Here is a 22,716-nt window from a genome sequence, read left to right as displayed (position 1 = left end):
GCGGCTTACATTAGACCCGGGTCAGCCCGGCACTGTGGGCTCCAGTCATCTATTCCAGGACTCAGGTATTATGTGTGTGGCTCATTTCTAATATGGGCATTTATGACTGTGGTGGTCAGAGGTATGCGGCTGTGTGTCTCATCTGTTCATAACGCTGTTGCTGGGTAGGAAGCCTCTTTTTTTTTTTTCCCCACAATGTCAAATCTATTTTTACAGTTCGTTTTTTATACAACTTTTTATATGAAATCCTCAAATTCAATTCAAAATATGAATAGAATTAAAATCACTAAAATTAAAGTTTTTAAAAGAGTGTTTTTTCCTACATTAGTATGTACGTAAGTGGGGTTTGATGGCTGTAATAAATAGGACATGAATCTATTGAGTGCCTAGTTGTTGATCTACCACACACACACACGCACACGCACACGCACACACACGACTGCAGATATCACGTCTTATGAGATATCAGATGCACTTTTATTTTGTTACGCAAAGAAAGCAGTTACACGATATTTGATCAGCAGCACGGAAGAGTGTGTGTGTGTGTGTGTGTGTGTGTGTGTGTGTGTGTGTGTGTGTGTGTGACATACTGATATGTGATCAGTATAAGGTTGGGTTGAGTGTCTCTTAGGGGCCAAGAAGTCTGTCTCCCGTCAACTTTTTTATACACAGTCATACCCCCCCCCCCTTCTCTCTAGGCTGGGTAACAAACTATGACCTAAATAAGTGTTGAAAAAGTAACATAGGGCTGGGTTGTGACTGTACAGTCGATATGGTATCACCTCAGTAACATTAAATGAATGTGGCAGATGCTTTTGTCCAAAGCGAATCTCACCTTGAACTTGTGCTCGTAGCTCTCCAGAGCCTCCATGACCATACACACGGCCTCCATGGAGCGCTCCAGCCTGCCGTCCACGCCGTTGAAGCGGTACATGCTGCCCGACACGTCCACTAACACCCGGAGACGCTTCGGCTTCTGCTGAGGACTGCCCAGCTGTAAAAAAAAAAACACACAAAAAACACAAAATCTTCAAAGAAAATCGGCCGCGACTAATGACTAAATTAAAGAAAATACCTACTGTGGAAAGTGTTTTTGAGAAATTTGGTGCAGCTCACTTAAAATAACAGTCGACACAAGGACAAGGTTTAAAGAACTGGTGGCAATTACTTCATTTTAGATCTTCACCCCAGACCAAAAATATGCAATGCTTGGAGCTAAATAAGGAGGAAAAACATGGCATGCACATTATGGTTAGTGTGTGTTTGTATGATTAGTGTGGGAACTATCTCTGTGCTGTGTGTGTGTGTGTGTGTGTATATACTCAACCATACATGTGAAATGACTAGAAACTGTGTGTGAAGCACAGGGTTTAATAATAATCTCACACACACCACTGGAATGTATCGTATGACAGATAAAGGTCAAAATGATGTGTTGGTCTGGGAGTGTGCGTGGTTTTGGAGGTGTGGCTCTGGAAAAATAAAAGTGTGGTTTAAATATCTGTAACAACACAGACACACACACCTCTGGGTCCAGCTCTCCTCTGCGTTTGTATATGGCCTTCTCTCCCGTCAGTCCGTCTATGATTTTAGCATCGTCCAGTTCTCCCAGAGCCTGGTTCTTCAACCACTGCCGCTCCTTCCCTTTAGCCTGAAAACACACACACACACACATTATGAACTAATCAACAAAATAAATACACACATTTCAAAATCTGTCTGGGGACAATGATCTCATTTTGGTGGGGCAGATTGTGAAACGAGGGGGAAAAACCCAGACAGTTGTAATTCAGGCTGACACATTATAGACGAGAAAGATTTACAGTACAGACAGCATGAGTAGAGAAAGAGCTCGGGGCCAGTTGCACATACATTACTAAACCCCCCCACCCCCCACCATCACCACCAACCGTCACCTGTCCTCCCACCCCGTTTCCAAGGATATTTCACTCCACTTTCAGAGTCAGAATCATCTTTATTGTCCAGGTATGAGTACACACCAGGAATATATATATAGTGTGATAACTGTTAATCAGAGAGCTGGCCGGTGAGAAGTAACTTGTTTTTGCAGTGGTCACATGGAAGGACATAACACATGACATGTGTACACACACAAAAGAACATAGATTAGCCATCATGTCGCACACAGCACAGGTCTCATGACTTCTGATCGGGGTTGTAACAATACTTGTTTAGATTAGATAAGATTAGCCTTTTATTGTCTCCTTAAGGAGACATTTGTCTTGGGCACAGGCGACGTAGCAGCTCATCCACACAATATATCCATATATGTATAATCAAACTACAGTTAGCATTCAGCATCACACACAAATCCATATGCACAAGGAGATACACACACACATATATTGAATGATGCTCTACATCTGAGATAGCTAGTGAACACAATGGACTGAACAAACGGAGAAGTTGTTCAGCAGTGGGTCTATTTTCCATCACTTAACGCCGAGTGGTGGAGGATTAAAATGCACATTATTCCAGATCCCGTGAGAGTGGACAGAGTTGCCACACATCGTGAGGTTACCTTGCTGAGCTCTCTTTGTTCATGGTGCAATTGCATCACGCACAAGGTCGGTGACAAAAAGATTTCTATTTTTGACAATGTTGTAAGAAGCTCACTGTCATGAATCATTCCTAAAATATCTCTCCTCCCTCTGCATGACTCCGAACAGGTTACGACAGTTTCCCTGGTAAATGAAATTGGAAAAAAAAAAGTTTCTATTTCCTTGGGCGTAAAATTCAGAGCAAATATGCATCTCTCTGTGATTTCTTTTGGCCAGTTCGGACTGATTTCCTGCTCGGATACGTTTGATGAAGACGTGCCGGTGTTTATATTTGGGGAGCCAGCTCTTTGTTCAGAGATAAGTAGAGAGGGGTTTCCCTTTAGGGAGACTGACGGCAGCTGGAAACAATACACAATCAGTTTATTGAAAGCTTGCCAGCTATGGTTAGGTGTGTGTGTGTGTGTGTGTGTGTGAGTGACTCCTTAAATCACTCTTCAGGTATGATACAAATAACATGACTTCACAGCGTCCCGCCTGCTGAGATTGGTATAATCTCCAGAAGTCTTTACAGTGGGAAAGAAGCCCGGGGCCACGAGGACCAATACAAACAATAACCAAAGTTCATGTTCAAAGCCAGCGCTGGCATGGCTGCAAACACCTGGATGGAAAACACACACACACACACACACACACACACACACACACACACACACACACCCACCTACCACAACATATACTGTACAAACTTCACACCTGGACATGAGAATAATAGAGCTAGGCTGAGTGTCGCTGCTCTGTAATCATTCTCACATGCTGCGGGATTTTCCTCTCGTCACACACACACACACACACACACATGCACACACACACACTTCCCCTAAGAAGCTCAAACAAAGGGAGGAAAATCTAACCCAAAATATTGAAATGGAGACAATATCACATCCTGGGTTTTTAACCACCACTCCCCCTATGCTCCTGCTTTTCATTCTATGAACCAATCAGGGTGCTCCGGTGTGACAGCGCCCCCTCCTTCCTGCCCATGGGGTTGTATAAGGTCAACCGATTGTCATCTAACAACTTCAACAGGACTTTTGTTTTGTGACCGGCCAGGGTCAACCGGATGGCATGCAGTACTGTCTGTACAGTAAAAAGCAACATGGGTGTGTGTTCTAATCATGTTTAAAATATAGAAGTGTGATGCCAAGTGGAGGGCAGCTGACCTGTAAACTGTCCAGGATGATGCGTAGAGACTGAACTTGTCTCCTGACGGCGGTGGAGAAGCGCTCGTACGTGGCAGCATCATACTCGCTCATATTAATCTCCTTCAACCTGAGATGAAGGGACAGAGAAACACACGGATGACTTGATTTGATATGTTTCAGACAAACTATATACAGACATTATATTCAAGCATACAGTTTGTTGGATTTATTGTTTTTGCTTCTGACTTTCAGCCTCAAAGGTCTTTAACAGAGGCGACTTAATTCTGTACAAGCGGGTTTCTTCCAACACGGACAGATTTAGTTTAAAGGTACACAATCTGTAGACATGTCTATCACATGTCCCCTTGGATGCACTGAAATATACATTGTTCTACAGTGCAACCACAGGTAAGCAACTCTAAATCTCACTGGCCAATCAAAGGAACCGCAACAGATTTGTGCGTTTATTCTGCAATTTATATCTGAGCAACTACTCTTGTGTCGGCCTCTTGATTTCAGGTAGATGGAGAAAGACAGAATAAAAAATAGATAGACTGAGAAATGTCTTCCTGAGGACACTTGTGGAAACTTTTGGTGACAACCAGACCGTGACATCCACAGAGAGACAGAGCAGTGACTCCAAAACACAGGTAGAGGTTGAAGGAGGCTTTGACTTGATGTGTCACGGCTTGCAACAAACCTGTGTGTGTGTGTGTGTGTGTGTGTGTGTGTGAGAGAGAGACTGGTTGCACGTATTGTGTAGACTGCGCTGGCATCAGCCATGCAATCACAAAAGATTACAAACTCACTCAGAGGACATCCAACAACATAATGTCTGTAATAGACGACTAAATGAAGGTTAAACTACATCATCATCATCAGCACCTGGAATGTCATTTTAACAATCGTAAATGAAGGGAAATAAAAGTAGGAAAAAACACTTCCACATGAAGTGCTGAAACGATTCATGTAACAGAAAAACAACGAGAGTGGAGGTTAGACTCTCTGTATCGTAGAGGAAGTGAATGACACTGTAAAGGTATACTATTGATTGATTGATCTGTGATTACTTTTCATCCATCCATCCTCTACGTCCACTCATCCCATGCTGCTATTCCCTCTCATGACTCACAATGTACTGTATCACACTCACGTTATAGTTATTTTTGACCGGCACACACAGTCCCTCCCGTCTGTTCCTTTGCATTCACACCACATCATGTCAGCCCACAGACCGGCACATAGCAGAGTGACTTCCTCCACACATTCCTAGGGGTGCACATGTGTGTATGTGTGTGTGTGTGTGAGAGAGGATGCGTGAGAGTGTACGCGGTGAGCAGACACTCTGGCCAGTGGCCGCGGCTATTTCCTTCAAATTCCTGAACCTTGCCTTAACCGGGAGAAACCGAGTGAATGACAAATACAAAGAGAGAGAGAGAGTCTGCTCTGGCTCGAGGTGGGGACACGGACATTTCCCACACAACAGACACAAAAACAGCGAGTTGTGCGGACACTCCCTGCGACTAAACAAACCGCACCGACGGTAGCCTTCCGTCCACAAGACCTGCCTCTCACAGGTCGCAGACAAGGATGATTTTATTCTGCAAATGATGCATTTGATTACAGAAACAAAACAACTAAAGAAGAGTGGTTTTGTTTTAACTCTGGCTTTGCATTTACCATAACCCTCTCTCTGCTTCTACGCTGTCATCTGTTTAATTAATGCCTCAAAACAATCTAATCTAGGGGATTATTTTCATCACATGTTGGTTGATTTTTGAACTGATTTTAAAAATGTATATTTAAAATATATATACCTATTATGACATTTTTTTAAATTCATTTTTCACCTTTGAAACAGAGAGTATGTGTGTGTACATGTTTCATGTTTTAGGCATACCTAAGCCTGTTTTTGCTTGTGTGAGTGTGTCAGGTGCTCAAGAGTTTACGGAGGGATCATAGTTTGATTGACACTCAATCTTGCTAAGCAAACAAAGGATTGAGCGCACGCACATCAGTGAATGAGAACGTATGGAAAAAGCCTGACAGAGTTGACCTGTGATATGAGGAAAGAAAGACAACACAGATTCAAGACGCCCCCCCTCTGTAGGTTTACTTCCGTGGTGTGTGCTCACCTGCTGTGTTCAAGAGCAGTCAAGTACAGTAACATCTACTTGGAAGCAGGGTGTCAGCATGTAGCTACAAGATTTTCTCTGGGCTTAGTGGGACACTGATAGACAGGGGGGGGGGGGGGGGGGGGGGGGGGGGAAGGGTGTCGAAGAAGAAATTTTAAAAAGCAAGAGAAATGGCTGAAGACCGAGGGAAGAAGAGAAGAGACACAAAAGGAGAGAGAGAGGAGAGTCAGAGAGGTTGTCCTCTTGGCGTGAAAGCAGCCAGTGTATGAGAAGGGCCATGCAGGAAAGGGGGAGGATAGGGGAGGTGGGGGGGAGAAAAGAAAGTAAAGAGAACGAAACTGTTTGAAGCGAAGGAGAACAGAGACAGCCTTCATGGTGGAGCTGGTGAAAGGGGTGCCCTCTTAACCCTCCTCTGAAGTGAATGTGTGCAAGTGCAGACACACACACACACACACACACACACACACACACACACACACACACACACACACACACACACGATGCCCAGTGGGATCTACCATTGCGCTCATCCATCCAACTGGGGCCCTGCAGCATGTGGTTGTTGGCCCAGGATGGCGCACTATACCTGGGATGACGGACTGATCAGAAAACCCTACAGATGCCGTGAACAAAAAGGTCCACACACACACACACACACACACACACACACACACACACACACACACTTCAGTTCTAGGTAGTTTCCAAAGTCAAAAACAAAGTCAGTCCAAAACATCTGTTCACCTTCACGTAGTTTCCCACCTGTGGAGCTGACTCAGGTTAGATACGGGTTATTGGTTAACGGTTGCCCGTGCTTTCCTACACTGGGATGTTCATTGTTTTAGCACGTGATCACTGTATGTTCTGTATTTTCTGTATTTAAAGCGACCTACCTTTCTTTGAAGGCTTTTTCACCCATTTCGCGGGCGGCTCTGCGGACCTCTTCAGGAACTGCGTCTTTCTCAACCTGGGAGACCTGGTGGACCTTGTGTCCCGCGTCCAGCCGATAGGGGCCCCCTTTGCCCCCCAGCCCCGCCGTGTCCCTGCCGCCTGCAACAAAACATCTCATTAGGGATGAACCAATCACAGTTATTGGAGGCACTTTATGTAACAAATAACGCATTTTAAATCAAACATGTGACCCAGAGCTTCTATTAACTCAGTAAAAAGTCTGCATTCATTTGACTGTAAACACGACTCTAACAATAATTCAAAATCTAAATAGTTGTTCTGTTGACTGACTAATGGATTAACTAACTAATCCATTCACCACTATGATGACCCTTGTTCACATTGTCACATACAGAATATCTGATTCTAGCAGCTCTCTAGAAGTACAGAACAACAGAGCTGAGGCTAGGTGCCTTGCCCAAGGGCAACAAAGCACCGTACGTGCTCCTTAAGTGTCATCAATCATACTAATGTGTGTGTGTAAACGTCATCACAGATTTCTGCATGTTGCCGACTCTGTAAAACCAGTGGTTACCTGTGCCTCCTGCCCACTGGTTTCCCCCAACATGAGGAGCGTTGTTGGGGTCCGTCTTGCCATGTTTCGGGGCGGTGACGTCCAGGCCGCTGTCCCTCTGGATGGTAATCTGACGGGGATTGAGAGACATCATGTGGGTCAGTTTTTTTTAAACATTCGCAAACATGCAAGTGCAGACTCACATCTGTGCAGGTGCCTCTGAAATGAGCGACAACCAATGCTCTAACTTATAAGGCTTAAAGGGTCGGTTCAGCCCCAACTCACACAAAAACATACTTTTACCATCACTAGTGGGGTCTGGCCACCTACGTATATAGTATTTACCGTGTTTACCTCCTGATGTGCTGAGTTAGTATGTGGGACTACCTAGCACACAGTCAAAAGCATTAAGAGAATGGAGAAGGAGGGAGCGGAGACACCGAGAGGTTAAAGCTCTGGATTCTTAGGGCCATCTCAACGGCACCATCGATGCCAAAATCAGCATGCCGGCTCCAACACCAGAGTCTGGCACACATCAGGGAGTGAGAGAGGAATGAGTGGTTCAGTGGGAGACTAAGTGCATCCCCTGTAGTTCAGCTGCATTCTTACATACTGCAGGAATTTGAATGGTATCTGTGGGGGATGAGGTTTTGTTGTGAACCACTAAGTGTGTGTGTGTGTGTGTGTGTGTGTGTTACATCTTTGCTGTTTTTTTCTTGGTTCATCACGGACTGAGCGGTGTAACGGACACTTATCTAGCAGGAGCAGCAGACCCTCTGCTAACCCGCTGTCCACACCTCAAACTGACTCGGTGGCGCTCAGAGCTCAGGCTCTGTTCTCACCTCTACATGAAGCTGCTGTATCGGCAGAGCTCTCTATATTTAGCGCGGATTAGAAGGGTCAGTCTGATACAAAGCAAAGTACAAGGACAAGATAACACTCATCGTGGGAACGAGCTCACCGTGTGGACCTACTGGAAGTGTTGACACGATACGTTTTATTGCTCAAGCAGATTCACACTAATTGTAAACATTTAAAAAAGAAAATCAGTGTTTTAACATTCATCCAGAATACATCCTCCAAGTGTTTCTGCTGTTTTTCTCCTCCTTTCGCCTTCTCGCTGGAAGTAGATGATGGTTTTAAATGTCATGCATAGGGGCACCTTGTTTATATCTGAAACACTCATTCGCTTTTTCCACGCATGATTAGTCATGGACAGACAAATACACACACGGCCGCACGCACACAGAACGGAACCCATTAACTCCCCAGAGGCTTAACTATTGTATAAAAACACCCGAAATTAAGAAAAATAAGCAGCAAAACACGTTGGAATTGGAGTCCGACCAACATTAGTTCATCGCAGGTGGATCCATTTAACCAATACACTCCCTGTCCACTTTATTAGGTACACCTATACAATTGAATGCAATCCAATACAACGTATCTGGCAAAGTTTCAACAACTAGGAAGATTATAAAATATTATCATTTTTGTTGACACTGTTGGTAAAGGTGTTGATTACATTTTTGTCAGGTTTTAAGACAAATACACCCTGTAGAAGATATCTCTGACTCCTACACACACACACACACAGATATGCAGACTCACAATGATCATCAGCTACAGGCCAGCTGCGTTGGCTGTTGACGTTACAGATCTACATGATCTACAGATCTGTTCCTCGCATGACAATAACAGTGAGGAGATTTGGGGGAGGGGCTGTTTTAGTAACCAGCAGGGTCTCAAACATGGGTCATTTAAAATGACAAACATCCCCACTGTCCCATGCGGCTGCAAACCAACAGAGCATCAGTGTATCAAAAGAGCCTTTACTCTGGTGTTATCCACAGGAAGTGTGTGTGTGTGTGTGTGTGTAGGTGGCACATGAACCAGTGTTGTAAACCTCAGTAACCAGAGAGAGCTCGGTGCCATAGCTCTGCGGTGAGGTAAAGGGTCAGAGGTCTGAGCCTGTCGTGTCACCGCAGCTCACCTTCAGGAGCTCACCTCCGGTGAAGTCGTACAGCGAAAGAACAGCAGCAGAACATCAGCACTGCTGCACACATGCCTGTGCCATGTTGGGTAACAAGGGTGTGCACCTGATGCGCGGGAATGTGGCTTCAAAGGCTTAGCTGTACTGGCTAGACATAGCATTCTCACTGAGCATTTATGAAGGTGATTACGATCGCTTGATAAACACCACCCCACACACACACACACACACACACACACACACTCTCTCTTTTTCCCTGACAACACAGCTCCACCTCCATCAGGCCTGTTTCTGTGCGTCTGCTGGGCTCTGATGCTTGTAAGTGTCTCGGAAAACAGTCCATGAGAGAGGAAGCTGAGCTGTCAGGATGCAGGTTTGTTTCAGTAATCCACCGTTGTCATCACGCTGCATACAGATAAAACTCTCTGGCCGGTGACAACATTCCTCGTGAATGTGTTCTTTCATGGAATTCCGGCTCCGTCACAGCCAGTAAAAAGGTGACGAACGCTCCGCTTTTGGTTTGAGAAAAATGACGAGTGGCGCTTTAACGACATGTGTCCGTTTTGGGCTCTTAGGGGGGCCGAGCTCGGTCGAGTTTCCTGCTCTGGTCGTGAAAGAGACACGAGTCATTTGGGCAATGCAGCGACAGGATATCAGATGGCAGAAAGTGTTTCTGACATGATCAACTAGCATCTGTCATTCTACATATCTGCTTACGTCTGTCACGCCAAAATGATGGACAAAACATGGTCTCTCAGGAGCAACGTTTCTTCTATATACAGTGCTGGTGGCCATAACATGAACCTATACAACCGTTACATTACACGAGTGCTTTTTACAACAACACTTCAGAAACTAATGGGCCTGAAGGTGATTGTTGCTGCTGTTGCCACTGGTCCCTGTAAGCTAAAGATGGCACCTTCACCCCGAGACAGAGAAACAGAAAATAAAAAGAGAGGGAAGAGGAGTGAGGGGCGGCGGAGAAAAGTTAATTTTTATGACTGTGGGAATCAATGTCCTTACCCCACCCTCCTCTCTCAATCCCTTTTCCCCCCCTCCCCATTTCTTTTCAGCGTCTCTATAAGTCTCTCATCTGCGGTCCATGCCTTGTCTTGAGAGATTAATAGCCTCATAAATTTCTGATCCTCCCTTTAGACGCCAAAAGACAGAGAGTGATTTAGGATTGACGGCATCTGTGTGTGTGTGTGTGTGTGTGTGTGAGAATGAGCCCACTTTTGAGGAGTAAATGCGTGCCCCTGCGTGAACCTGGGTGCATGCTAGCGTGTGTCTGTGTGATGCCATATATGCATGCCTGTACATGAGTGTTTGAACACGTGAAAGAGTCTAATGTGAGTAAATGAATCCAAGGTGTGCAGCGTGCAGGTGTGTAAGAACTAACATGTTGTCATTTGTACTTCAATCAATGGTGTAAAGCGTGTGATGTGGTTAAAAACTGTGTTCCAAAATGTTACTTGCACATTTCAAGAAGCCTTCCTTCTGTTAACAGTAACCTTCTTGAAGACACTGCTGCAGACAATTTGGACTTTAAAGGAGCGAGCAAGTGTAGATGTGCGTGTGACTGATAAGCTAACTTCAGTAGTGCAAGGGGCAGAGGGGGGGTAAGATGGCAGGTGGCCAACCAGACACCCACACACGGGTGTAAAATCAGCCATATTGTACAATTAAGTGTGAGGCTGAGTGACTGGATACACGAGAGTGAACTGCTAAGAACGTGGTTTTTATTATGCTGGGTACCTGTAGACGCATACTTGGCACCAGAAGCACCAGTTGAACAAAAGACGTGTGTTGTGAGAGCAGAGAGATGATGACTGATGTCTCCTGTGCATCGGTATGTGTTGATGATGTCAACAGTGCTGTAAAGTGACAATGTCAGTGAGCAGGTGAGGTGTGTGAACAGTTGGGTAAAGTAGCGTACATCTCTAAGACAGAGAGCCTTGTAGGCGGGTATGTTTGAATACAGTAGTGCTGCTGTTGGTGTCGGTGAGCTAAATCAGAGCACAGGGGCGAGTCTGTGTGACCGTCAGTGGACTCAAGGTGCCCCTTCAAAGAGGGCCGGACTACTGAGGCCTCTAGGGGCCACAGAGGGGTCCCACGTGTGCAGGTGTGTCTTTATAATGAATTTATTCTAAGTCAAAGGCTTTTCAATTTAAATAACTTGCTTGTGGTTTTCAAAAGAAAGGTTTGTAAACGATATTTGAATTATTTTTGTTTCATTATGATTTTTATTTTTTGAGGGTAGCATAAATTGATAAGAATGTAGGAGAGGCATTCATCTTCTGTCTGCCTTTACAGTCATTATTTAACTCACTCTTACTTCCTCTGCTTATACTGTGTAGACTGGTTATACTTATTGTATACTAGATTGTATATTATATATACTGTTTGTACGTATTGTATTGTGTGATGACTGAATAAAAAAAATACTACTACTAAGGTTTCACATGAAATATGCTTCATAATAAATTTCTATTACTTAATTAAGATTCAACAGATTATCTTTCGATGAGGAAAGACAAGACAGTCACCGGAATACATTTTCCAATTTTGATGATCCGTCTCTTTGACATGTTTTCAGTCCACGTGAAGGCTTCTGCAGATAACGCCCCCTACATCTGGGAGGCTCCATTATCTAAAGAATGTATCTGCCTCTGTTGTGTATGTGGGCACCTTAACAATGCTTTCTCAGTACGCTGGTCCGAAATGTTCTGACCCATACGGAGGGTCAAAGCTATTGCATCATCGGCACAATGCCCGTCCATTCATACACACCCACCCAGCCGGGTCGTACATTTTGGGACTGGAAACATTCTGGTGAGCATAAAATCAGGAATGTTTCTGCAGCTAATATATTCTGTCAAAGTCAGGCAAGCATGCAGAGTGACATCCAGCTGAAAATCTGCTCACTGTAGTTATTTCTAAAGTCGCACTGCCCCCCGCTGGTGTTGAGAGAAACTGCAAGGCTGCAAGCATTTCTATTCTTTACCCAATCAACACTGACATTAGCAAACAAATTACCTGTAAAGGTCTGCCATCCTCTGCCCCAATCATATTCCTCCATTCCATCAGCGATCGCTGCAGGGTGTCTAACCCCGTCTCCCAGAGCCGGACGTACCCACCCATGTCCACCGTGACGACGCCCCCGGAACCGAGAGCAGCTATGAGCACGTCCGACTCGGACACCTTGGACAACCAGCTGGTGTAAGGCGACACGGTCATCGACCTGCCGATCACAAATATGTAGGAAAAGTCAAGACGCTGTCACTAAGATAGGTCATCAAAAGGGCACCGTGAATTTCACTATATCAAACATTTAAATTCTCCTTAAATGTGTAAATCATGTCGTCAGTTAAAGAAGAAAGTTCTGCCAGGGTTAGGGTTAGGCTCGATATCATCACCTTGATCATGTGTGTTTGGATTTTGATGTTTAGCCTGGTAGATAAATGGGATTTTCTTTCTCAAAGCAATGCTGTTTCTGACCACTAGCTGGCGCTCGAGGATGCAAAATGATATTGTTACCTCGGGACGGGAATATATTTGACTTTTTTGGAGTTGAGATCGGTCACCTCCAGGTACGCCGCTGTCATCGGAGGAGTGACGTCTGAGAGACAAACAAGAAAACAAGTCTGACTACAAACTCTCTGTCTGCACTCATTTGCTGAGCTCATGTGTGTGACCTGAAGGCTGACCTTTGGGGTAGACCTCCCTCAAGGGCACCTTGTTGGGTGGAAGCGCTCGGACCACCTGATTGGCTGAAAGCAGGCTGACACAATTCTCCCGTTTGGCCTCGCTGGACCGGAGCCCACCTCTCAGGAACATGTGAGCCCCGCTCTCAGCACTCTTCATCACTGAGAGGTCAACAGGCCTCTTAAAGCTGTACACCTCATTAGCGGACTGGACGAGAAAAGAAACCAAGAGGAAAATGTCGCTACTTACGGTATAAATCAAGCACACAGCAGTGCGGCAACAATACATGTCCTCGCCCTATAAGTGTATTTATTTATTTTCAACCATGTCCTATTATAATCTCACCACGAGGTCTGGGAAGCCCACAACGACCCGGGCGAAGGAGCCGCTGTCGGCCAGTATGCGGTTGGGGGAAACAATCTTCTGGTCCAGAGCGGCGCTGAGGTTCTCGTTGGGGAGCTGCTCACATGACAGCATCTGGGGGACGGACGCCTCATCTGGGAGAGGAAGGGACCAAACAGAGCATGATGGAACAGAGAGAGCGATGGAGAAGGAGATGATGAGATAAACTAAAACACTTGTGTGGAGAGAGCTCTGGAGAACTTCTTATATTTGGTTTGACTAATGTCCGTCTGCCTGGTTTTGTTAATAGGGTTGGCACAATGTCTTTGATGGAACATTAACTAGTTTAGAGCAGAGCAACGTCCATCCTTAATGTCCTGATGGTTACATTTACCTGAGCTGGCTCCGTGGCCTGAGCTGACCGAGTCTTCGCTGATGCTGTGGAGCTGACACACGCCCGAGTCTTCAGCTGACATATGCAAGGGCTTGGTCAGCAGGAACTTCCTATATTCAGTGACACAATCAGTATGTCGCATTACGAGTGAATTCAAACGTTAAGACCCTCAGAAGGGATCCGTCCCTTACTCACTTGTTGGTGTTGCTCTCCAGCAGCAGCCAGCGGTCCTCTGCCACCAGGTAGACAGACTTCAGGTTGATTGGAAGCGAGATGGAGTGAACCCGGCCCTCCAGCACGTCCAGCACGTCCAGCTGGTTGCTGCACGCACAAACAAACACAACAGCGATGAACACCAGCGCACGGCCGAGATAGCGCTGTTTAACAGCGTCGTGGAGGATTTAGCTGAGATCGGAGCAGCTTACCCCTCCTCCTTATAGAAGAGGAGCCAGTTTTTGTGGGCGAAGTCGTGGCACATTTTATGCGCTGCCTGCAAACAGTGAATGCACACAACGCATTGAGTCCACACACTGCTTTGGAATGATTTGTTCAGTGATTATAAATTGTAAAAATTCGGCAGAGGATAATGCATCCTAATTTATCACAGATGTATGAATATGTAATGTGTAAATGATTACTAGTCCTCATGTAAAACTGGATAAATGACATATCTAGTTGATGTCCTGTAGTGGAAGCTACTCACCTGTTGCTCCTTACTGCTCCACCAGCTGGAGGCTTTGGTGGAGGGCTGATCCGTGTCCGGAGACAACATGAGCCTCCGCACGGCGCCCGTCACCATGTCCAAATGGAGCACTGTGTTACTCTGAAAGAGAGCGGGATGTAAATGTCAGAGCAAGACTGGATTCAGAACAAAATGTTATACCATCAAACTATAGTATAAAATATAAAGTATGACCGAAAATTATGAATATTGTGAGTATTGGAAGATACTGAATCCTGAAGAAGGAGAAGGAGAAGAAGAAGAAGAAGAAGAAGAAGAAGAAGACCACGTTGATCTGAGTTAACTCAAACTGATTTGAACACAGCACTGCAAGTCACTTCAATTAATTTCACATGTACTCTTCTGCGTTTGTTTGAGTCCTACATTTACATTAGTTGAGCAATAGCATATCTCAGTGTATATATACATATATATTTACATAGTGTGTATTGGGTGACCTGTGCAAAAGGCTTTCGTTTGTGACGCACTAGGCTTCATCTTCAATTGAGTTTTATGAGAGGGGGCCACAGGGGAGCTGGCCTCGGCCCCGGTTGCTGCTGCTTCACACTAACGTTTTCCTCACGGCCTCCCGTTCCTGACATACACACTACTGTACCGAGGACTGGTCGAGCTATTCAGAGAAGGCAAACCCCATTTCCTGATTCTAAACATATACTGCCTATGGAGGGAGTGCGTACATGCGTGAGCACACGTGTATGTCCTACATGTGGATGTGTCTTCTGACAGGCAGGGGTGTCATTTTGTCTTTGAGGGTTTTTTTTGTGTGCTTTCACTAGAATGTGTGCATTTGTGTGTCAATGCCTAGTGTGTGTGTGTGTGTGTGTGTGTGTGTGTGTGTGTGTGAGATTTTCCAGGATGGCCAATGACTTGTGAATGAACTTGCTGTTGTCTGGACCTCTTCATTTTTAGACAGACGTAACATGATCCATCACCACGGTATTTTTAGAAGTCCTCCTCTTGCCTAATATGCACCAGCTGTAAAAGTGTTCTGCTTCTGGAGAAATAGCGAACATTCATTGTTCTTGTCTTGCGCTCTGCTGTCATAGACCATGGTCTTATGGGGGTGAGAGAGGTTCAACAGCAAACAACCGCTAACCACCAACCATTTTGAGAATGTCAAACAAACTTGAGCAAAGCTATTTTAAATCCGTGAGGAATCTGTTGTTGCGCCGAAAAAAAAAGTTTAAATGCCAGTTCTTCGTAAAGTTAACTTATATATATACATATATATATACATATATACACATACATACATACATATATATACATATATATACATACATACATACATACATATACATACATACATATACATACATACATACATACTTGTCAGTAAACAAGGACATCAGACAAAAGAGATCTGGTTCCTTTGTGAACACTGACAGTCTGTGAGTGGAGTTGTGTTTTAGTAAATACAAAGACTGTTTACACTTTCCACATTGTTCTTGTACGGTGTTCCACAGAACACAATTAAAACTGACATTTACAGTACTGGTGTGTAGGTAATGATGTCCACTGTCCCATGATAACATCTTTTGTGGTTTCGTGTTTTATGGTCAGGTATCTGTCCTGTGGTAAAGGTACCCTGTGGTGTCTTTGTCCTCGTTAACATGACACCTACGCTTGAGGAGGAGGCGATATATATATTTATGTCAACTGCATAGGGCGGTCGCAGAAGACAAAGACCCGATAAAAGAGAAGATGTAAATAATGCATACCGTAAATACTAATGAAACATTATTTTTTAACCTTTTTTTTTACGGCTGAATCAGTTTGACATCCTGGATATATCTTACAAACACATATTTTCTGTTCACTGAAATTGCTCTTTTGTTTTTTTCCCATAAATTAGATAATGTTTATTCAAGGAGTGTAGTTAGTGACAGTGTGGGCTGCCCTGTTGATTTTATAAATGGGAGGTATCCCAGGTTCTGAACACTGAAGAGTTTTGGTGAAAAATATGTGATGGAAACTACATGTTTATTTACAATGAAAACTCCACAGGGTACCTTTAGCATGATCAACATCCTGGGCATGTTTTCCATAGAGATTTAGATAAAAACCTCATTGAATCTTATCGGTGTGATCATCACGTATCATACAGGCTTGTGTTTGTGTGCCAACCTGTTCCTCGTGCAGCACCACCTGTCCATCAAGAGGACTCCCAAGGGGTGCAACGGTGACAAAGGGCTGCCAGACGCCACTGATGGTCCTGGGGAAGACGTCGTAAAGCTCCATGCACTGAATCGTCTCCCCGCGCTCCTTCATGGAGTACAGCGACACGGGGTTACACGTGGCTACGTACAGCACATCTGCAAAACAAAAACAGAGGGAATGTGGGATTATTATTAATAATGTTATGCATTTGTGTCTATATCCAGACACATTTCACCGTTGAATCAGGGTTTATCTAACTCTTGCTCTTGGTATCTTATCCATTTCTGATTTGTGATCACTATAATTGAAGTAGTTGTGTTCGATCCAATGGTGTTTTCCCAGTTCATCAATAGTTTCCTTTAAAAACTGGAAAAGACATCTCTTGTCTTCAACCTTCCTTGGAAGTTTGTCTAGCCCACTGCATAGCTGTGCACCTACATTCTCCTCCTCCACTGGATCCTCTAATATATCCCTAAATGAACACTTGAGACCTGAGAATGTGTAGCAGGACAGTGTTGACGCTGTTTGTGTGTGTATACCATCTTTGGTGGCGACATCGCAGATGATGTTGACTTCACTCATGGGAATCTGCCAGTGGGCTTTCTCTTCGCTGAAACTCAAAGCCCTGCTTTCCTGTCTGTTGCAGGAGGAGCTCTGAACACGCAGAAACACGGGGCCCTGGAAACACAAGACAACACTGTTACACACACGAAACAGTGTATGAAAGCAACACTGGTGTTTAATGTTTATGGTCGAAATTATGTGGAACCGTGCTACAGTTTTTAGGTGCATCCATACTTTGCAACAATACAGCATATACACAATTATAGTTGATTATAGTTTCCATATTTTTGCAAGTACTACCACCACATATGGGAGATGTGAAGGAATTTCTGCTCATGGTAAACTTTGAAGATCGGAGTGTGTTTTCCTTCGTGTGTTTACCTTGATGTCTATGGAGTGTGTCTCAGTGGGACAGAGCAGTTTGCGTCGAGCGTTGCCGACTTGGTTTATTGTCCAGTACCCCGTCATCTTGACCTCCGGCAGGGGCAACCTAAAGATCAAAGTGCTTGGTAAGAACTGCAAAATGGTGGATTCCTGAGATCAAAATATATCAAGTTGTGGGCATGTTTTTTTTGACAGAGCACCATGGCACGAATCCTGTGGCTTTCTGATGGTCCATTATGGGTTTCACTGTCACAATTTTTGCATCCCCACTTCAAACAAAATGAACTCATGTTATGAGAGCGTCAACATGGAAACCGCAAAATGAGTTCAGATGGAAGCCGTATTTTGCTCCGAGTGGGATTTCATAAAAACAGGATTTAATTTGATCCCGGCTCTCTCTAGAGAGGGTGAAGCCAGTGTGGGACAAGTGACTGTGTGTGTGTGTGTGTGTGTGTGTGTGTCCCTGCTCAGCTTGTTGTGTCTGGCCAGATGTTTACTGGTCTTATGAATCATAGCTGGATTGTGGCCACGGCCTTATTGGCTGCAGGTGGGGTGAAAGATGCAACACAACCGCAAAAAAACACAGAAATTCAAAGTGGATAAACGGCTTGGATGATGAACAATCCTCTAACCATAAATATTTCTATGAATGGAAAAATAATGAGACACATTAGAGAAACCATTTCTTGTTTTCCATGTCCAAAATTGGAACTCAAGAGACAAATATATTTGCTGTTATGTACACAAGATGTTGTGGGAGATAAATTGTTCAAGATGGACCTCTTAAAACACAGATCCCAAAAGACACGGTGAGCACGGATAATGCCAGCACAGACATAATGAAACAGATGTGTACAATCAGCTGCGTAATTGCTGAAGGAAAATACTTGTTTCTGCTCTGCTCTGTTCTCAAGATGTTACTTGAGCGATTCATGAGACTGAATTTTTGCATGTGTCAAACAAAACCACAGGAGACAGAAGAAACAAATATTTTCCTTTATTTAAAAGACAAACTGTGCATGAAGAGACAAAGTAGTGGATATTAGAATATGATCTTTCCCTTATGGAAAAGGCGAGGTAATGTGAATGATCTAGTCCGCCATTCACTTCAGGAAGCAGTGCGAAGACTTCATGGAAGCCTCAAAGTTCAAAGGGGGCGGTTCACCTCAAAATCAAAAATACATAGTTTTCCTATAACCGGTCGTGCTTTTTATAAATCTAAATTGTTGCAGTGTTGGAGATATCGGTTGTAGAGATGTCGGCCTTCTCCCGAATATAATGGAACTAATGTGACTAGTTGTGAGCAGTTTGATGGGGGAACTATTTTCTCTCGACCGAACTACACCTGTCGACCGTACCACTGCACAGAAGGAAGCGTGCGTGCTTCTATAGGTTCTGATAAAGTTTAAATGTTTGACAAAAGATGATCAACGCTGCAGGTTATGGTGACTTACGGGTTAATTGACTAGAACCCTCTTATGGGTTTCCAATAGTCGGCTCCACTAGGCAAGAAAAAGAGAGTTTCTCCGATGAGGACTGCTGAGTGGACGACATTATTGGTCACTGTCAGTAGTACCTGTCCTCTCTAAAAGGTACAATAAGAAGTACAAGCACTGAGTACAAGCTCATATTGTACTTTGTTCCCGCCAGTTAATATGAAAAGTGGAAACATAGACTGAGTGAACTTCAGCTTAGCTGTGGTGGCTCACTGCTGAGGCTTTGCAATGTCCTCGTCTCAATGAGATCCATAATAGAGCCGGGTAGAACGTCAATGATGTCATCTGTTATCCATCGCCTCACTCTAAACCCTTTCTGACTGGCCCCTGTAACTCATGACAGTCTGTCTGAGCGTCAGTCAGGTACTGGATGTGCCTTTAGTGTGTGTGTGTGTGTGTGTGTGTGTGTGTCATCCTTGTGCTCCTGATGCCTTGCTTACTCCTTAGCCAGTGTGACAGAGCTGGGCTTGGCTCCGATGGGAATCCCGTGCTTGTGCAGCGCTTCGATCAGAACCTCTCGCGTGTCTTTGTTGTACGAGTCAAAGTCGAAGACATTTCGCACCACGTTGGCCAAACCCTCGTCGGGGAATTTCTGTGGTTTAGAAGAAGGAGGAGGAGGAAGGTATGGGAGGGGGAAAAAAGGGTGGAGAAGAGGAAGTAGACAGGGAGGATAGTGAGAGGAATGACAAAAAAGGGAGCAGGGAGGGTGGCAAGTAGGATGAGAAATAGGGGGAAAAAGCAGAGAAGATGGAATGAAGAGGGTTAAAGAAAGTTGTTCAACGGGGGTCAATGCAGGGACACGGTCTGGAAAAGAGACACGCTATCTTGAAGGCAAGTCCTCTCTAGACTCTGGCCACAACACTGACAGTAAAGGCACCCTTAGTTATTGCATTTGTGATATAATTGGAGAGATACAAGTTATATTGCCTCAATAAATTCTCTGTATTGCACAGTAACTATGGTGATAGGTTGGTAAATAGGCGATGGAGGAAGACAAACGGAGCGGCAGAGAGGGAGAGAGATGCTGTAAGCAGAAGCAGAGACTTCACTCTTAAACCCTCAAGAAAAAGAAAAACGTTGAGAAACATAATCCAGGTGCTACTTGTAACTTTAAAAACAGGCTTTCCTCATGATTTTTGGACAATTTTGAAGACTGAAAAATGGAGCCTGATAAAGGCTGGGTATTGTTTGTGCGTAACAGATACACGACTCTCGGCGCTGATACAAAACAAACGATTTTTGATACCATGAAAAATGTTTTTTCTACAAAACTAGGCAAAGTTCTGAAAGGTTAGATGTCTACACACAATGGGTTATGTAAGAACTCTGCTTCTTCCTTCATCAGATAGTTGTTTAAACATTATTCAGGCCAACAGGATTATGAATCTGGTACATCGGTACATGATCGATAAAATACAGTACAGAGGTTCAATACTCGGCTTAAGTGTGGATCAATTGACAGAATAACTGATGATAAACGAACAGAACAGTTGCAGCCGTACACGTGACCTAACCCTTCGCTCTAGCAGCAGCATGTCTACAGTCTTAATGTGAGTAAACTTGAAGCTGTAATCGAATGTTTGTACACATTTTTAAAAGGACGCTTGTAATGACTGAGCCGCCCTGAATCCCGGGGGCATTGTTAGGACTGTTATGGCACTGTCAGACGTGCAATGTAATTACACCGTTAGGCCTATAAACGGCTGCACAATCAATGACAGCTTCACCCCAACTGGTTACAACTAAAACATTGATTGGATGTAATGAGCATTGGGCTGTATTGATCTGGGTTCCAAGTTAGCACAAAGGTACAATTATGACCAAATGTGAAACGGTGATTAGAGCCTATATTGGCTATTGCCTCGAAAGAAGCAATTCAGTCTTTGACTAAATCCTCCGGTATCTGTCCCACTCCTGCAGGTGTCAATAGTGGTGGTGATTGATGACAGAACAGGGTGGCCAGTGGGGAAATCAAACATAAGGGCTCGTGCCTGTGCACTGAATTATTGATCGGCAGTAGTACAAGCTCGAGTCTGAATTTCCCTCCTCTGGAAGCCCTGTTCTTGTTCTTCTGGGTGTTTTGTTCTTCCTCTCTGGGCTAAAGACTGTGTGCGTTTCTTAAGACCAAAGACCACAATGCGACGTGACAACCCTGATCATTAAACACAAACAAAATAAGCATGTGTGTGTTCTCCCTTCACACAAACAAGCTGCAAACACACCTGTATTTTATATTTAGTTATTTTCTAGCATAATCAGGGGCAGAACCGGTATGAAAACTCTCTCCAACAACTGCCGATTATATGACCAATCCTGTGTAACGGTGTATGTTGAAGTGTATCCATATGTGTGTGTGTGTGTGTGTGTGTGTGTGTGTGTTCTCGTCTGTCTAGACAGGCAGGAACAGGGTCTTCCCTCTCTGTCACAGCTGTGCTGTGAGGACACGCTCTTGCATTATTAAAGCACCTAGCAGTGCAGGATTAAGGTCACATAATCTTTATGAAATATTAATAAAAAAAAAGATATGCATCGTCTGCGTCTTCTTACCTGGAGGTGTTTGACTATGTTGACCACCTCTCGGGTGGAGTAGGGGTAGGTGATGGTGGCCTGGTCGGCCATGGACCTCAGGTCTCCAAAGGCGGCCACCAGCTTCTGCAGCGTGGCATCGGGAACGTCGGGGCCGTACTGTTTAAGCATTGCCAGCTCCGCCTGGGGCTTTGGATTGTCCACAGCATGGCAGCTGAAGATATCACCTGATCAGAGGACAATAACAAGTCACTCTTTCCTGTAGTGATAGTGTCACTCCATCTCTCATAACTTTACTAAAGAAATATCTGCTTAGCTCTTTGTGTGATCATTCTATGTTTGTTTTCTACACATATACCTAAACCTGAAGCTTAGCACTTTGCTGCGCTCTGCAACAAGGACAGTGGTACTGATGGCAAACAGCTGAAACTAGGGGCTGACATTATAACCATCAACCCGAAACCTACAGATGTAGACATGCGGCATCTAAAGGCAAGCAATGAAACAGCTGCTGGAGCTTTGACAGCTCTGGAGAACTTTAAGTAAAACTTGAATGACAATCAAATTCCTGGTTATGTCTTTTTTCCTTTGATACAAAAGGGCAAAGAACGCTTAAATCAGCTAATCTGACAGGAGCTGCATCGCTCCCAATTTCCTTTCCCAATGTATCAGAGGTGCTTGGTCTTTTATATGAGTTTGTTATTAAATAAAGAGAAGATTACTAGTCCTCTGCTCCAGGCTGTGGGTGTTGTGCATGTGTGTGTGTGTGTGTGTGTGTGTGTGTGTGTGTGTGTACCTAGAGCTCCAAAGAAGTCATTGCCCAGGAAGGGAAAGCCAGGTCGGTTAGCGAGGACGAGCATCCTGAAGTCTGGGTGCATCACTATGGTGTTGGGCCTCCTCTCAGCTTCTCGTGGATCTTTGAAGGAGACACGGTCGCAGTCAGCAGACATGACAAGCAAACACAACAAAACAAGTACTCATACTTCTTGGCCCTGCCTCGGTTTTGATTTGATTTGCGTGACTGAGTCTCTCTCACACTCACACACACACACACACACACACACACACACACACACACACACACAC

The 22,716-nt window shown here is 44.5% G+C and overlaps 1 protein-coding gene across 1 annotated transcript in view; it reads right to left on the bottom strand.

The window, feature by feature from the left end:
• The window catches only part of vwa8 (von Willebrand factor A domain containing 8), a 50,411-nt gene that overhangs the window by 3,877 nt on the left and 23,818 nt on the right, over positions 1 to 22,716 (bottom strand). Inside the window, exons 23-41 of the mRNA XM_031873296.1 lie at positions 22,427 to 22,596; positions 21,652 to 21,857; positions 19,545 to 19,696; positions 17,606 to 17,714; positions 17,200 to 17,338; positions 16,628 to 16,815; positions 14,462 to 14,581; positions 14,184 to 14,248; positions 13,954 to 14,079; positions 13,759 to 13,868; positions 13,368 to 13,519; positions 13,025 to 13,229; positions 12,855 to 12,936; positions 12,354 to 12,558; positions 7,346 to 7,454; positions 6,753 to 6,909; positions 3,743 to 3,851; positions 1,526 to 1,651; positions 836 to 994 (exon numbers count right to left, since the gene is read on the bottom strand). Coding sequence (XP_031729156.1) covers positions 836 to 994; positions 1,526 to 1,651; positions 3,743 to 3,851; positions 6,753 to 6,909; positions 7,346 to 7,454; positions 12,354 to 12,558; positions 12,855 to 12,936; positions 13,025 to 13,229; positions 13,368 to 13,519; positions 13,759 to 13,868; positions 13,954 to 14,079; positions 14,184 to 14,248; positions 14,462 to 14,581; positions 16,628 to 16,815; positions 17,200 to 17,338; positions 17,606 to 17,714; positions 19,545 to 19,696; positions 21,652 to 21,857; positions 22,427 to 22,596 — 2,689 coding nt within the window. The remainder of the gene's footprint in view (positions 1 to 835; positions 995 to 1,525; positions 1,652 to 3,742; positions 3,852 to 6,752; positions 6,910 to 7,345; positions 7,455 to 12,353; positions 12,559 to 12,854; positions 12,937 to 13,024; positions 13,230 to 13,367; positions 13,520 to 13,758; positions 13,869 to 13,953; positions 14,080 to 14,183; positions 14,249 to 14,461; positions 14,582 to 16,627; positions 16,816 to 17,199; positions 17,339 to 17,605; positions 17,715 to 19,544; positions 19,697 to 21,651; positions 21,858 to 22,426; positions 22,597 to 22,716) is intronic.

The sequence above is a fragment of the Anarrhichthys ocellatus genome, unplaced genomic scaffold (genome assembly GCF_004355925.1).
Source record: "Anarrhichthys ocellatus isolate YVR2014 unplaced genomic scaffold, GSC_Weel_1.0 scaffold71, whole genome shotgun sequence".
NCBI lineage: Eukaryota > Metazoa > Chordata > Actinopteri > Perciformes > Anarhichadidae > Anarrhichthys > Anarrhichthys ocellatus.
This window is presented reverse-complemented; position numbering and strand designations above follow the sequence as displayed.